This window comes from Equus caballus, chromosome 3 (assembly GCF_041296265.1).
Source record: "Equus caballus isolate H_3958 breed thoroughbred chromosome 3, TB-T2T, whole genome shotgun sequence".
Lineage (NCBI taxonomy): Eukaryota > Metazoa > Chordata > Mammalia > Perissodactyla > Equidae > Equus > Equus caballus.
The window spans coordinates 31,155,960-31,173,768 of NC_091686.1; the positions used below are offsets into that span (position 1 = coordinate 31,155,960).

General features: G+C 44.2%; 1 protein-coding gene across 1 annotated transcript in view; it reads left to right on the forward strand.

Annotated features, from left to right (window-relative positions):
* Positions 1 to 17,809, forward strand: part of CDH13 (cadherin 13) — a 993,386-nt gene extending 975,577 nt beyond the window's left edge. Inside the window, 3 exon segments of the mRNA NM_001109812.1 lie at positions 9,808 to 10,041; positions 12,475 to 12,693; positions 17,701 to 17,809. Coding sequence (NP_001103282.1) covers positions 9,808 to 10,041; positions 12,475 to 12,693; positions 17,701 to 17,708 — 461 coding nt within the window. The 3' untranslated portion in view covers positions 17,709 to 17,809.

The following is a 17,809-nucleotide window of genomic DNA, read 5'->3' on the forward strand; positions in this document are numbered from 1 at the left end:
ATCCCCCATCCATTTCATTTAAAAGAATAAGGGAATGACGGTATAAAAACAAGCCAAATTGTCGCGAAATTCAGCAGCACGTTTTCATGACTTTGCAACTTGTATAAAGTATGCTTGAATCTGTCGGTGAAAAATGTGATGTGGGTTACCAAGAAGACGCAGATATAGAACCGAGCCTAACAGCTGTAAAATTAAAGTGGAATCAACTAAGACAATGATTTTTCATAGGCTAAGAGTGAGATCACGTCCCAACCCGTCTCTTCCCTCACTCCCCTATATGAAGCGTTCTGATAATGCCAGCTGATTCAAAATTGAAATATTGTGCAAAGTACATTTAGATTGATTCGAAGAAAAAAAATGTTATTCAGCCCCACAGTGAAATGACTACTAACAACTAAATGACAACAGCCCCCCGACTGGGGGTAGCAGGGAATCGGAACTTCAGAGAGATGCCTCCGTTTGGGGTCTTTCTATTTTTGTAGATCATCCAAGCTCTAGACTGCATGGGGGAATGTAGTAAGATCATTTAGATTGATTCTACTTAAAAGATGCTAGTTCGGATAAAATCAAGCCATTAGTTATGATGGCAACCCAATTAAGCCAGTTTAACATCCCTTATCTCAGCTGTTATGGTAATTGAGGAAGAAAAAGAAATTGAAGACCAGCCATCATTCCTCGTTATTTCAAGTACCAGTAAAATATCAATCATGTTGAAAATACTAGCTACCATTTTGTCACAGATAAAATGGCCCAGTAAAACAACTCCTGCGATCTGGTCATAGAGAGGCTGTGGTCAGAACTGTTTGGAGGCAGCACATGTGGTCCATAGAGAGAGTGGGGGCCATGCTCCACTGCACCTCAGAATGAGCCAGCTCACCATCTTAGCCATGCTACCACAGGCGTGAGGCTTATGCTTTCTCAGCCTCAGTTTCCCCATCTGCAGAGTGAGAACAATGCCACCTACCCTGTTGGCTTGTTATAAGGACTGGAAATCATGAATGCAAAATTCCCGATGCCTAGTAAACACCTTATAAATATTTAAGTCAGCTGACTTGGACTGAGTTACAGACTGCTTTTCTAAACTTATCATTACAAAGTCATCAGCGTCTGAGGCAAACGACAAAATGCCATCTGGATGACCACACTGGGGTGGTCTGAGCATTTTTCAAGGGAAGAGATGGACCACAGAGCCCTCTGCTCAGAGTAGGGCTCTCAATCAGAAAATTAACCAGGAAATGCCACCTTCGACATCGGTACCAGTTCATGGGGCTTGCCTCTGTCTGAAGGGGGAGATTTAAGCCAGGGTTCATCTACTGACATCAGGACATCTCCACTTTGACCAGCCAAATCAACCATCTTAAACATAATGTTGTCAAACAGTCACTGGGAAAAGAAACTGATTTGGGCACTAAAATACTGTCTGCAACTCCCATCTATGCCAGCCTAATTCATCCTGCGAGGTGTCTATTAGCTGGTCCTCCTCTGTATTCCCTATTCCCCAGTTCAGGTAATGGCATTGCCACCTGCACAGTCCCCAAGCTAGAACCCCATCCCCCCGACACCCCTATCCCATCACTCCCAATCCAATCATCCCTGTCTGTTCAGCCTCCTGAATCCAGCCTCTGCTCGTGCATCCTGACTACGCTCACCTGAGCCTCACTGTCGGCCCCCACACCTGCCCTGCATCCCCACGGGTCTTCCTGTGCCCCCTCTCCTACTCAAGTCCATTGCTTCTCGTGCCTCCAGCCTCCTCTGCTTTTATCAAAGCCATTCTCCCACTTAAAAGTCTTTGAACTTCTTGCCACAAAATAGCCACACTATTTTCTCCTGCAGAACAAGCACCTCCCTCTCCATAAAGCATTCTCCTTTCTAGCACATTCAAATATCATCTCTCCATGAAGCTTTCTGCTCTGTCCTTAGGCGATTCGTTATTCCATGCCACAGGCTCCCACACGCTTTATCCTCCCATCTCTTCCTGCACTTACAACGGTATCCTGCATCTGTTTACTCTCTGCTCCTGCCGCGCCGTCAGCGTTGCAAGAGCAGGCACCCCGCAGCATCGATTTCTCTGCGTGTCCCCCAGGCACAGGGCGGAGTCCCAGGAAAGGATTATTGTCTGAGCGAATAAAATGAAACTGTCATGTTTAGACGTGGCCTCCAAATCAACTCTTCTTTATTTTTTTTTCCTTTTCTCTAAAGTCAGTAATGGAAATTAAAAAAGCCAGAAGGTTGAATTTTTTAAAAATAGTTCAGGTTTCAGATTACTGTCTCCTCTAAAAGAATTTTTGAGTCCGAATTATGTGAATAATTGCCTCAGTTCGACATCAAGGATTACACACGGAAACCTGGCATTGTATTTTACAAACCTATTTTCTACCAGCTTTTTTGTTGGTTTCCTGTTACATTTTTTTCAAAATAGAAAATGAAATCAGCAAGATCGCTATTATCAAAGCAATAAACACAATGCCCATGAAATAAAAGCAATGAGATTCTTGTCTTCTGGGGCACGTGACAAAAAAACAGATTTGTAAAATACTGATATTGAAAAGCTATAATAAAGGGGAAAAAGGGGATGAACAAAATGGTGCAAAGGAGAACTTATAGAGAAGACTGGTTCCCTCGCACTTTCCAGCAAAGGCAAAGCTACGCGCAGAGCCCCGTTCGGATGAACTAAAAGATCTCGCATTTATTTGCCCATAGCTGCTTAGTGAAGGTTCAGCAGATGCCCAGAAACACTGAGGGACTCTGAAGGGAGTAGATTGCCTCAGCCGTGCATCTTGCCCTTATGAACAAGCCTCCAAAGCTAGCTGGGCGCCCAGCCTCTGCTCAGGGGCCCACGTCTAAATTTTGACTCCTCTTAATTGGCCCACCCTCCTGATTTTCCACCCAGAATTTGGGCCTCAGGCTCTCTTGAGACAGGAGCCAAAGTCCCTCTCTTTGTCCTGGGCACAGACTGCCTGCTCTGAGCCGTTTCAAGACCCCATCCCGAACACACAGAGTTTTCTCCTGGATGTGGGATAAGGTAGGACTTGAATATAGACACAGTCACTGCTCTCAAAACAGAAGCAAGATAAAGATGGAAACCTATGGAAATATAAACGCATACAACTGCGTGGACGGAACGAGCAATACGTAGTTAGCTTTTTCACATCGACCCAAATTAATTCAAAAGTCTACTGAGCATCTCTTATCTAGCAGGATGGACGACAGTCCTGACGCTCAGAGCCCATGGAGCTCAGAAATGAGCTTCCTGTTTTTCCCTCTGCTTCCTCTCTCTTCTTGCACCTCGTTTTAATTTTACTTTACACAGGCAGCCTCGCTTTGCCTGCCATTCCCCATATAAGACCACCTGCACTCATGATTCCCCAGGTAAGACGCAGGCAGCCTGCCTCCAGGCCCGGCTCAGGGAAGATCCAGAACCAGTGCCCGAGAGTTCTGGTTGGATCCTAACGTTCTCTGCATGTGAAGCCAGCCCATCCAATGGTGGCAAGACCACGGACCCTACTCTTCTGAGGGGACTCTCCTGAGAAGATGCATCTGAGTCTAATCTCACTGGTCTAGAGACATCATAATGTGTGAAAATCTGGTCCTTTATATGCAGATGTTCACAGCAGCATTATTCGTAACAGACAAACAGTGGAAACCACCCAAATGTCCATTGGCTAGTGATGCATAAATACAGCATGGTCTATCCATACCATGGGGTATTATTCAGCCTTTAAAAGGAACGAAGGTGTGATTCATGCCACCACATGGGGGAACCTCAAAAACATGATGCTGAGTGAAAGAAGCCAGACACAAAAGGCCATGAATTGTATGATTCCATTTATATGAAACATCCAGAAAACGTACATCTATAGGGACAGAAGGCAGGTCAGTGGTTGCCTAGGGCTGGAAGTAGGCACACAGAGTTAGTACAAATGGCCCAAGGCTTCTTTTGGGGGGTGCTGGGAACTTTCTAAAATTAGATAGTGGTGATGGTTGCACAACTCTGCAAATATACTAAATATCAATTCATTGTAAAAATAAATGAGAGAGTGAGAGGAAAGAAAGGTAGAATTGGAGAAAAATATTTTTAAATCCCTATGTAACCTTTGAGTTTACACTTCCGTTTCTGACTATTTTAGTAATCACAGTAATTGTGAAGAAAATTAAAAAGAGAAACGTATTCTTTTAATGTAAATTACGTGGGGAGAAAATCACTATTTAGGTTTTGGTCTATTTCTTTCTAATCATAGGTATTTTTAAATTAGGATCACACTATGTTTTTAGTGGTGTCTTTTGCTGAGAAGATATAAAGCTTATATAAATAAATACACACATACATACATGTATGTGGCTTCTAAGTAATGGAACATACCAGAAAAATCTCAGTGCTTCTGACTAAGTGGAAATCCTGTTAGGTCAGGATTCTGAATAAAATAAAATTCCTATGATTTAAAAACAAACCAACAAACCTGGCCCCATTTCTCATTGCATCCACACTCACAGCAGGAAAGCAGCGCCGGGAGACCCACGTGCAACACACGCTTCTTTGGGTACTGGCTTTAGCTCCATAGTCCTTCCACAAAAGGCGAGATACTGTTGGTTGTTTAAGTAAGGAAAGCACAGAAGATGGTTTTTGGGTTTTACCCTTTCTACCTATGCTTGATGCTAACCACAAGCACCAAAATACTAAAACTTCGAGCTCCCGGTCTGGCTCAGATAGTGGGTTGCTACAGTCTCTGATCATTCCGCCCACTCTCTGGAGCGCCCAGAGGGTGCCCAGCATGGGAAGACTGCGTTGTGAGGCCACAGCTCGCAGACAGGTGATGCGCCAGTCTTAGCCTTGGACGAGTTACTTCATCTTTCTGAGACCCACTTCCTCTTCTGGAAAATGAGGAGAAACTAGAAGGTGGGACCCCAGATGCTCAAAGCAGCAACCTCTCTGGTTTGCTTGGACTTGCCCGCCTCTGAATAACAGCAGGTGGTCAGTTTCTCTACGTAAATCCTCACCTTTCCTTAGTTACATGACTCTGCTTCTCAGGAAACGCACAGCTCTGCCCCCACTAACCCTACAGCACAGAAGTCCAAGTGTGAAACACGGGCCAATGGGACTGAGGGTTCAGCCGGGCTGGCAACAGGACGGGTCAGACCAGGCCTGGTGCCCAGCACGGACCACCAACTCGACTGCCTCATGGGCGGTTATCGCCTGGGTAACTCTCTGGGTTCGAAATCAAGCTGCAGATGAATTTGGTCCTGTCTCAGTCACGTAATGTGCTGAGGTATTACCCGGTGTCAGCGCTGAGTGGGAGGACAAAGCCAGAAATAGGAGCAGGCAGTGGTCTGTGCGGAAGACCCCGGCAGGGTGCCAACTCCAAGAAGTCGGAGCGCATCTGAGGTCCTGAAGTCACAGTCCTCTGGATGGAACAGACTCAGTCATTCCGATCCGTGGGAAAGAAAGTGGTGACCATTGCCCCCAGGTCTTGCCGTTGTTTGGCAGCATGAGAGCTAGAAGCAAAATGAATCACCTGCCAAGATTTGAAGGGGGTGGGGAGCTGGGGGAGGAGTTGTTTAATAGAGACAGAGTTTCACTTTGAGAAAGTCCTGGAGATGGATGGTGGTGATGGCTGCACAGCAATATGAATGTACTTCACACCACAGAACTGCACACTTACAAATGGTTAAAATGGGGGCTGGCCCAGTGGTGTAGTGGTAAGTTTAAGTTTGGATGCTCAGCTTTGGCAGCCCAGGGTTCACAGATTCAGATCGCAGGCGTAGACCTACACACTATTCATCAAGCCATGCTGTGGCGGCATCCCACATACAAAAAAGAAGAAGATTGGCAACAGATGTTAGCTCAGGGCCAATCTTCCTCACCAAAAAGAAAAAAAAAAGAGAAAGAAAAAGAGGTCAAAATGTTATGTGTATTTCATCACAATAACAAAAAGTAGCTCATAAGAAGATATTAAAAATAATAATATTAACAACACCAAATCATGGTTTAGGGATTTTAGTTTGCTTTCATGGTTTAAATGAGAGCCTGTCAGAATCAAGCTCCATCTTAAAAGTTCTGACATAGAAGGTAACGGTTGGCACCTGCCCCAGGGAAGGAGACCTGAGACTCATCAAGTTGATCTGAGTCCATCCTATGCCTCTCTGGGCCTCAGACCCTAAAATGAAGGTGCCCCAGGTCAGCTGCTCTGAACCTGCACGGAGCCCACGGCTGCCCTTCGGGTGCCTGCAGACCCTCCATTTGAATGTAGGCGCATTTCCCTGGAGCAGGGTCCGTGACCTTCATCAGATTCCCAGGAACCCACCTCCCAGTCAATTGAAGACCCACTGACGGGAACGGTTCATCTCTCAGGGGCGCTTCCATCTTGCAACATGACAGACTCAGAGGCCCCTGCAAACACAGGCAATCCCCCCCACATGTTCGGAGGCTGGACTTCCTCCGATGCTTAAAGCGGCTACCCCGAGAATGTGGCCCGTGGCCTTCCTCCCAGGGAGCTGCAAGCAAGAGGAAGTATGGTTCTAGCTCCGTACCCCCGGTATTTTGCTCAAAGTGAGGCTTTCTCCCTATTGGAATAGAAAATCAGTGAAGAGGGGCGCTGTCCCAGCCAGGCTTTCATTCTGATGTCCGGTAGTGCAGAGTTGTCCCTGGGAGGTTGGGGGTTGCTGATAGAAAGGGGAAAAGAAGGGGTGAGGAATTTTTGCTGAGTACAGCGAAATACCTCAAAGTCCCAATATTTCCTGGGCCCCCTGGGACTATTGGTGCCAAATGCCTTGTGAAGAATCGTTACATTTTGAATTACATCTGAATTTTGGGTGGTGATGTTCTCCAGCCTGTGCGTATAAACTGGGAGAGGCTCTTTCCCCCAGGATTTTGAGAATCCAGTCTTTAGCTTATCAACCAAAAAACAAGCTCATTTTAGTTGATCTTGGGAAAAAACATCACCCACCTGCCTGGGAATAACACATGGGGAATTGAAGACAGTGGAATAATTAAGTTCACGAAAGGCCGATTCTTATGGCCATATTTCAGATACTTATAATGCCTTCTCATCCATTCTACCAAACGAAAAAATATAAAGAATTCCTCTGAGATATTCAATTAGTTGAATAAACAGAGAAAAATAATTTTTCCACAAAAAAATTCAACCAAATGACTAAAGCTGACAGTGAAAAACCGACTTCAAAGTAATTACGCATTTCCTCTGAGTTCTCGCTCTATTAAAAGTTGGGGGTGCGCCACCATCAGAAGCAGCCATCCTTCGGATGAGTCATTACATTCCTGTTCCTATTTTAGCTGATACTTATTTGAATGTTTACTCGGGAGCTGCCTTTGGGTGTTGACATGTTTCAATTTCCCACCGGCCCCGCTACAGGGTATCTCTTCTCACTGCTCCGTGACTCATTGCTCAGCTTCCTGCGAGCTGGTTCCTTCCGCCTTAGTGGAAACCTCTCCCGAGAAAGTCACCAGTAACATTCTCCTTGCAAAGCCCCATCGCTTTTCTTTCCTCGTTATCCTTGTGGGCATCGTGGCATGTTTCACTGCTAATCACTGCCTCCTCTTCCAATGCCTCTCCCCTACGTCTTCTGCAAACTGTCATCTGCTCTTCAGCCTTTGGGGTTCCCTAGGTCTCCGCCCCTCTGTCATTCTGCACTTTCTCCTGGGGTAAGCTAATTTGCTAGAAAGGTTTCAAAAGCCTCTATGTTCACAACTTCCCAATCGCTCGCTCGGCCCTGGCGTTTCTCCTAAGCTCTGCACACTTCTGCACGGGCGTGTTGAATGTGAGGGACTATAAGTGCAATCAAAGCTGAACTCGCTGTCTTTCCACCTCCCACTACCTTCTGCTTTTCTTCTGTCAGCCCCATCTGAGTGCCTGATCTCCGAGATGAAACATTCCTTTCCTGTTCAAACTGCCCACATCATGACTCCATCTAGGGCCGGTCTCCTCGCCTCCAGTGTCCAACATCACCTGTCAACACCATTGTGTTTCTAAAAATAAGTCAGATCAGATTGTTCCACTGTCTTTCTGAAGAACCTCTGGTGGCTTCGTGCCGTCTGTAGTATCAGTACGAGCAGTTTGTTATGATAGTCAAGGCCCCCAAGCCCCACCAGATGCCTCCAGCCTCATCGCCTTGCCATCCTCCCATGCACCCTGAAGTAGGCAACAACCCCATGATGGCACCTATGACTTTGCATGGACCCATGTGGGCCAGGAAGGAAGGCTTGAGCCCCAGCCAATTTGAGCGTTGGCAGAACATCTCGTGATCCTCCTGGAACTGGGGCCACGGGAAGCTTTCGAGGAGCTGCCACAGTCCCCCAGGTCTCCTGGGAGGCTGTCACAAGACAGTTTCTCATCACCGTCCAGATTTTGACAAGGGCTGAGGCTTTCTGTCCCCCTCCCTTTGGGCTCAGCTGCAGGCTATGAAACTGCAGAGAAGCAACCGAGTGTCCCTTCACTCGTGTTGCAGGCATCGGGTCCATTTTATTTCGGTGTCACCTGCACAAGCACCCCCTTTGCCTATTTGTCCTTATATTGTCTATAGAAATAACAAATTACCTGCCTCTAACAAGGACTCGTTGTTTCTTTGCCAACAGAACCTGTCAGGCCCAGTCTTGCCCCCGACACCCGTCCTCTGAGCTCAGATATCCACCACCCTCCCAAGCTTTATGTGACTTGTAACTGAACTTTAAATTTCATGCACATTTCAAAAAAAGTAAGCCTCGTTGAGATAGAGTGAAATCAAGCTTGGAAATCTGGTTAAGTGCAAATGAGGACAGGAAAAGCAAAATGGAGCCAGACGTAGGTTAGTACCAGAGCATAAAGTCAGAGTTCTGTCATTTTAGAAGCACTCGGAATCCTTTTTGGAACAAGGCGTATCCGTGCACTTACTATTTGTGGCCTGCAGATTTGGCCCTGACTTCTCTCACAGAAAATTAGAAACTATTAATGAAGGGTTCGTCCCAAGAGCAAAGCTCTCATGCATAGATAATTAAAAATGAAGTTAGAGAAAGGTAAATAAAGGCACTCTGAGTCTTCTTAAGATTAAACACTCTTTTCTTTAAGTGAAAGACGTTATTGCATAGGTGATCATAAGAGCTTCTTAAAATAATGTTCCCTAAAATGAAAAACATTTCAGGAAGTTGCTGAAGTATTGAAAAAGCAAGACTTTAAAAATAAGCCCCAAAGATTATCTTATGATTGCTTCAGCTGCCCCAGTAGCCAGCTGGTGATTCCGTTTCTCACAAGTGAACCACCTTTCTCAGTCTGGCCTGTGCTGCCGGGCCGGCCGGGCCAGCCCCCAGTGGCACCATCAGCCATGCCAGACCCTTTTCCACCCGCAAAAGAAAACCGTGAATTAGAGCTTTCTCTCTTCAGTCTACCATCCAGGCAGTGTGGAGCTTTTCCAGATAAAACATGGTCTTCTCTCATGGGCTCTCCATCCTCCCTGTACCACCAACATATGTGAATACTTGGGTATTCAGATAAAAGGTTTAATTTGGTAAGGGAGGAAAAGTCCTATTCGTTATCTCCATTCTTTGAGTGACTGTCCACATGTTAGTATGACTCGTGTGTTAGGAGGTTAGCATTCTAAAGGTAAAGACTGAAGGGCTTAAATCAAAAGTCTAATATATGATAAAAGGCCTTGTCAACCACTAAACTTTATGCAACTATGTAAGCTGTTACTATTGGTCCTGTTTGAAACCTGTTAACAATAAATAATAAATAAAGGTGCCTGACACATCGGGAAAGAGGACTGTGGAAATTCACACCACGTTACACCAGCTGCGTACTAACATCTTCCCTTTGCCCATAGGCAACCCTCCCGCCACTGGCACGGGAACTCTGCTGATCACCCTGGAAGACGTGAACGACAACGCTCCCTTCATTTACCCCACAGTAGCCGAAGTCTGTGATGATGCCAAGAACCTCAGTGTAGTCATTTTAGGAGCATCAGATAAGGATCTTCACCCCAATACAGATCCTTTCAAATTCGAAATCCACAAACAAGCTGTTCCTGATAAAGTCTGGAAGATCTCCAAGATCAACAGTAAGTCCAGTTAAACCTTCTACAGTCATTCTCCTGGCTTTGAAGCCTAGATCCCCTGGCTTGGTTCATTTTCCCAAACTCTTCCTTCTCCTCCTCTCTCGTGTATTTCCACATGGTCTATTTCAAGTTATTCATGCATTACCAATACTGACAATTTTCTCACCAGCAGATGAATACAATTTGTGAAAATATTGAATATCAGTTCTTTATAAATGCAAACATGGAAGTTTTCTCTTTTGCATCCTCCCTTATCTTTTCTGTACTGTAAACTGTTGACTCTACACCTTACACCGTACACTCTGCACTCTGTTCTCCCACTCAATCTTCACCCTTCAAAAACCCGGGGTCTCTGCTTCTCCCTACACGTCTTGGCTCAGCTGTCTCTCCTCTTTCAGATAACTGTTCACATTAACTTGCACCAGAACTTTGGAGAGATTTTCCGTGGCGTGCTGGCTTTCATAAAACACTAAAGAAAAGAGAAGCACAGTACGAGAATCTTTAGAAAGTTTTCACCTCCAATTCTCCATCTTCCACTTTATGCTGCAGACCTCCTCAAAACTGACTTAGTCTTTATAATGACCGTGGCTTTGCTTTCAAATCCTTGGCTTTTCCTTTCGACTTTGATGTCTTCTTCCGTCTGTCCTGTCCCTCATTTATGAAACCCTCCAGGCAATGTCCCTTTCTAACAGTCTTTCCATGTGGGAAGGTGGAATTCAAAACTTGGTCCAACATTGATCATCTGCCATTTTAAGACTGAAACAGCGAAGTATTGAATGACGAACTCTCCCGCTGTCCACCTTCCTCCCCATAGAAATAGGAGCTCACTACTAAGTCCGCTTTGCCTTAATAAAGCCAAAAGCCAGAACTCACACGTTAGACCTACACTCTGTCATCAGCGATGAACTTAACCTGCAGTTCACCCCGTCAGGGCTCCTCTTCTTACATCACGGGTAGAATTTTTGAAAGGTAAAGGGAATTACCTATTTCATTAAGTTTTGAAAATGTACAATTGTGCATAAAATTTTCTATTAAAAAATCTCATATCTATTGTTATGGCCCTATCTCATATCTCATTTTATTAGTGTCTTTCTCTTCTTGTTGATTCTATTTGCCTGTTTGTCTAGTTTATTGCTTTTTAAAGAATGAATTCTGCTACACTGATTATTTTTAATTAAAACAGCCCTTCTCTTGTTGGAGGGGTTACTGTTTTATTTGCTAGTTTTTGTGGCTGTAGCTGATTTGAATAATCATCACAAGTTCTTTCCAGCTGGAACTTTCTCATTCAAGAGTTTCTCCTCTACTTGAGGCAGATGGGAGAATGGTCCTTGACTTAATCTGCCATTTCGCCGGGGTAATCATCTCCATTGGTTATTTCTGCTGCTGTCACTCTCTGGTTAGGATAATACTTCATCGATTTTGCTTTTCATATCATCACCCTCTGTTTTCCCTCCTGGTTTTACTTAATACATAAGACGCCTTCTAAATTCTCTCCATTGTCTCAAAATTTTTTTCTGAATACTTAGCATTGTTTGCACCCAGAAAGCAGCAGCTTCAAAAAAAAAACCAAAACTCTAGTCATCTGAGTGACTAAAAAGAGGATAGTCTGCAGCTAAAAACGGTGGCCAGGTGGGGTGGCCACTTTGACTGCTTTCCAGGGCTGGGCAATGGCAGATATTCCCTCTGAACATGGGCTTAACGAGCCTGTCTCCATGCTGTGGATTGTGCTCCAGATTCCCACCCGAATCTGGGGGTATGGGCCGAGGACTGATGAGGACGTAGACACAGAACCCATCCCCATGGCAACACACGGCACCCTGGCCCATATTTAGAGGGAGTGGATTATTATTTTTTTTTTGCTCCAAGAATTTATTTTGATTATTTGAATTTGGATTCTTATATAAAAATGCTCCAAGCAGATAATTTCTCTTTTTTGGTTTTTTTTTTTTTTTGCAGCTTTATTGAAGTATAACTGACAAATTTAAAAACGTGTATATTTAAGATACACAATGTGGGGACTTGAGAGTGGTTTTACATTCCTTTTTCTAGATGTTGAGTGTGATCTTTGTGAAGATGGCTTCACTGGGATAATAAATTTGTGGGGAGGAGTTCTTGGTACTCAATCTCTTCTCCAAAACGGAGCCTGTTGAAGGTGATCATAATAGCCCTAAACCTCAGAACTCCTTGATGACGGAAATAAGTGTTCTATCGGGCAGTGTCCAGAATGATAGCCACCTGGACACTTGAAATGTGGTTACTGCAACTAAGGAAGTAAGATTGTATTTTTATTTGATGTCAACGAATTTAAATTTAAACACTCCCACAGTTATGAACTAAAATGCAGTGCCTGTTTGGCGTGGGTTTCCTTGCCGAAGCCTCACTCTTTTACTGGAAAGGTCTAACCCCCTCTCACGAAGGCCCTCCCTGTCTTCCTAGATACGCACGCCCTGGTGAGCCTTTTTCAGAATCTCAACAAAGCAAACTACCACCTGCCCATCATGGTGACAGATTCAGGGAAGCCACCCATGACGAACATCACAGACCTCAGGGTACAAGTGTGTTCCTGCAAGAACTCCAAAGTGGACTGCAACGCGGCAGGGGACCTGCACTCCAGTGTCACCTCAGTCCTGCTCCTCTCTCTCTTCAGTTTAGCCTGTAAGTTGGCCTAACTCCAATGTGTGCACCAGTATAAAAATGTAACTTCACCAACGCCATTTTTTCCCATAGATCTTTCCAGAATAATTTATCCCAGAGGAAACTTTCATTTTTAGTTTGTGTCTATAATAGATAACATTCCATGTAAAAGTTCTCCAACTAATGTTTAAAAGCATCTTAGCATCCTCCTGCCAACCTCTGAGGAACTGTGCAAAGGCACTCACCGTGTCCCACAGACCAGGCGACGAGACAACTTCCTGCGGATGCCACTGAACTTGAGCTAATAAAAATGCACCCAGATTGGTTAACTGGTCTACCAGGGTCCTATTTCTCGCTGCATTGTGCAGAATAATCTTTGCAAGGTCAAAGTTGATACTATACCTTTTTAAAAACAATCAGGAGAATTCATGGACGGAGTTGGGCCATAGAAAAAGAGATAAATGCATAATTCACACATTTTTTTTCACTGACTGATAGTAATGACTATAACAAAATGATGCATTATTTTAAACAAATGAATTATAATGCTGAATAATATAGATGTGAGCATAAAATGAATAGGTACATGTCTCAAATATTTCCTGCTTATGGAATACTGGTCCAGTTTTAACCTTAGCAATTATTCACATATAGCTAATACCATTCAAAAGCGTTTGGGGCCTTGGTATTTACATTTGGAGAAGGTTATTGGTGTGATTGTGAATTAGGAGGTTGGGAAATTAACGATTAGAAAAAAAGAACAGAAGTTATTACATCCTGGTGACAGTGGTAAGTGGGGTCAAGAGGCAATCACACATCTCAACATCAGACATTTCCTGTGTGTAAAGCTCTCTGCTGGGCCAGCGTCCTGCGGGTAGAGCTATGGAGAGGAAGGTCTTACTAGTTCGGGGCACAGCAAACTTTTTCTGTAAAGGGCCAGGCAGCAAATATTTTGGGCTCTGTGGGCCACCTCAGGTCTCCGTCACAGATTCTTTGTTGTTGCTTTTTTGTTGCTGCCTTTTGTTTTTTACCACTCTCTAAAAGTGTGAAAACCGTTCTTAGCACAAGAGCCATGTAAACACACTATGGCTCACCAGCCGTTGGGTACCCCTGCGCTCGTTCATTCATTCTGCTAGCGAGTATCCGGTCGTATGAACACGGGGCGGTGCATTCCTCCATCAACAGCTGCATTAGGATGATTTACAAAGTCCTGCTATACCAACTCTGTTGCAGTAAACATCTGGAATCTGTTTTCCGCCAGCCTCCCAAGGGAGCACGAGACGGATGGCGAGCCCAGCACTGGGTCTGGGTTCTAGCAGCAACTGGAACTCAGAGTCCGGATATACTAGACGGCAGTACTTCCCGTGTGACTGTCAAGAAATAAAAATGCTGTGTGTGTGCATGTGTCCAAGAGTGTGTGTGTGCATCTGTGTGTGTGTTATATGTGTACACATGTGTTGTGTGTGTGTGTGTGTGTGCATTAAGTGTGTGCACACAGAGAGAGAAGTTAACTGAGGGCCTCTCACTTGTCACCCTCCATAAACCTCATCGTACATCAAAGCCTCACCCTCGATGACATCCCTTTGAAGAATCAAGGCTGTGCATTAGCCTATCGGCTACTCGAGACTGCCAATGAGCCCTTAAAATGGAGACTTCCTACCTCTGCTTGTGGACATGCAGATTCCCAGGCCCATCCAACCTGTGGAACCGACATCCCAGGTGACAGTGGCCTCCAGCACACAGACCCAGTGTCTTTATATTTTTACACAATATTTTTTATAGTAATACACACATCTGCTACTACCAATCCATGTAGTAAATAGTAGCAAGACAACCTATTTGTTCAGATTAAAAGGAATATAAATAGACGTGGCAGTGTTTTCTTCTCACTAACAAGGGGTTTTCTTGTGCCTCCCACTGTGGACACCCCTGGCCTGCAGATATCAGCAAATGCACAGGTTCCGAAGATTGTCTGTGGCTGGTTTCTGCTACAACAGCAGAGTCAAGTAGTCGCCACAGAGACCACATGGCCTGCAAAGCCAGAAATATTTACTATCTGGCCATTTACAGAAAAAGTGTGACAATGCCTTCCTTAAAGCATTTTTCATAAGAGTGCAGTGACCATATCATACAACATGGGTACTAAAAATGGCTTTTCCTCTTCCTGTCAAATAATATTCAGATCCAAGTAGACTAGCATTAGCCAAACACCCTGACGTTCCCTGGCTTTTCTCTCAGTTCTCTTCCTGTCGTTGTGATTTTATCCCTCTATAGATGAGAAAACGGATGCTCAGAAAGGTCCCAAGGTGAGTAAGCAGTGAGGCCAGCATTCACCGTTAGACTGCCTCCCTTATGGAAAAAGAGAATACAAACCTTTCAGTTTATTATGACACTGTAGATGCTTTATTCCACCCGAGAATGGAACTGAGAGATCTCCATATCCTTCTTTGATATCTAAAAATAAAGAAAATAAAACTCATGACATTGAAAGTAATAAAAAAGGCAAATTAAATTATTTTTACGGCCAATTTCATGGTTTAAATTCCGTGTTGAGGACACTGAGATGCATAATTCCCCCCACCCAGGACCCTGCCCACGGAGAAAGTTGGCATCTGCATCAGCCTGTGTCTGTGGGGCTTTTGTAGGGCTCTGTGTGATGTTGACAGGCAAGTTCAAGGAAGAATATGGTCCTAAAAGCTTTCTGAACATTGTTTTAGGTTTGATTAACCAACGACAGCAAGACTATAAAAGGACGGATCAGGTGAACCGTATGAACAAGTTCCAAAATTAAATGTCTCTACTTTGGGAAGAAGGGGGCATCGAATTGTAACCTCAATCACAATGAAACATTTTAAAGAGGTGACCAAAATGAGCGAAAAAACAGCCACTGAAAATACTTCTAATTCTAATGCTTTTTATTCAGGTGTCATTTGCCTTCTGTAAAGTTCACCCATTTTAAGTGTACGGTTGAATAAATTTTGGTAACCGTACACAATTGTGGAGCCACACCACAATCAGATAGTTTCCTTGTGCCCCTTTGCTATTGCTATTGATCCCCTCCCTGCAATCCAGACCTCCATTAATCTGCCTTCTCTGGTGAGTTTCTTGCCTTTTCTAGAATTTTCTGTAAATGGAATCATACAGTCCATGTTGTTGAGTGTATCAATATTTTGTTCCTTTTTATTGTGAAATGCATTATGGGCAGAGACAGGGCCTGGAGAAGCACCAGACCTGGGTACAGCAGGCTCTCCTCTGCCTGCAGATGCCCCAAGGCACACTTTGCAGAGGACCTGTGGTCCCTTAAGTGGTACAACTTCAGGGACCACGATAGTTGACCTCCGATGGCTGTCTATGTGCCATGCATATGCAAAGCTGGGAGCTTGGCATAAATTATATAGACTATGCCATGTAACCAACTCCACAGCCCTAGGAGGCAGGATCATTTATGTTATAGTCTAAATGGTCTTAAACAGAGATTGGAGACTTTCTAATTTAGTGGGTTTTACCCAGCCAAAATTTTTTTAATATTTTTCTCAATGACCAAAATTATTACTTTAAGTCATTGGTACCGCACTGGAAAATATTTTTAAATAAAATTAGTAATGCCACTAAATATGTTCTCTTCAAGTGTTTCTTCAAATAGGGGTGAATCTGAAGGATAGAGTTTACTGCAGCCCAAGTAACCAAAGAGTCTAAGACAGTGGTAGCAGGAGGTATGAGAAATCCAACTGAAAAAAGACATCAAATGAGTCAGAGACTCCCAGCTACAAAGGAATTCACTTGTCAAACAATATAAAGGTCCCTGGGCACAGAAAATAACAGCCAAAAATTGCACCTGAATTAGTGTATTAATTTCCACGGCCCTTTCTGTTAAAACACCTTCCACCCTTGACCTTCTCAATATCATCTTGTTTATACTCGACTCACATCACAAAAACTTTTTATCTAGAATTTGGAGAAGCCGCTTTAAATTTTCCAGATAAATGACAGGTTTAACCTCTAAAAGCAACAGGCTGCTGAGTAGGTGGGCGAGTTGTACATGCTGATGCCCCCCTCAATACGTTTGAAATGAAAAAGCCCGAGTTTTACAGTCACCCATTATATTCTAGCCATCAGTGCATTCCAGAATGAACTACACTTACATCGTAGGTTGACCTTTACACATTTTCATTCCTTTGATTGTAACACGAGTTGTGGTGGTACCCTTTCCCTGTACAAATACAGGATTAATAATAATTAAGCAAAAATGGCAGAGAACCAAGCTATTTCCATGCATACTATTATCAGGCAGGGTGGAAGACCCCGGGCTGATGTCAGCTAGCGGATAGCTACAGTCTGGGCGACCTCAGCAAACTTTGATAAGACAGTTCAGGCCCTGAAGATGGAGGAAGCGCCATGAGCCAAACAGAGGCAACGTCTGGAAGCTGGAAAAGGCAAGGAAGTGGCTTTTCTCCTAGAGCCTCCAAAAGGAACACAGCTCTGCCAACACCTTGATTTTAGCCCCATAAGACTCATTGGGACTTCTGACCTCCAGAACTGTAGGAGAATGAATCAGTGATGTCTTAAGCCATTAAGTTTGTGGTCATTTGTTAAGCAGCCACAGGACACTCACGCCGTGTCTGAAGAACCACCAATAGCTATCTTGCTCTTCTCTGCGAACAAAAAAATATCTGGGATGATGAGCCATCTCTAATCTATCAAGTCAGCTTGTTCATGAAACAGCCAAGCTCTGGGCCAATGCGCAAGAGTCAGGGCTCCATGGTCGCAGAGGCAATGGCTGCCGCTGGTCTGAGATCAGCAGTTCAGCGTTAGCATTTTCAGAGCGGTCCAGCTTTTTAAAAATACACTGGCAGAACTACTCATTCTCTCTTCAAATGTTGTGTTTAAGAGAAGAAATTTCCCCCAGGTAGTGCGGTGTTTATAAATGTGTTTATTACAGCTTGTCAGTCACTCATCTAGTATCTAGCTAAAATGTTTTGAATCGAGTTGTAATATCCCCTGACTTCACTCTAAATCTTTTCCCTTCAGGTCTGTGAGAACTCCTGACATCCGAAGCTTGACTACCAAGTTTCCATAGCAACAGGAAAAAGAAAAAAAATCCAAATCTGAAGATTGCCGTTTACAGCTCTCGAACTTC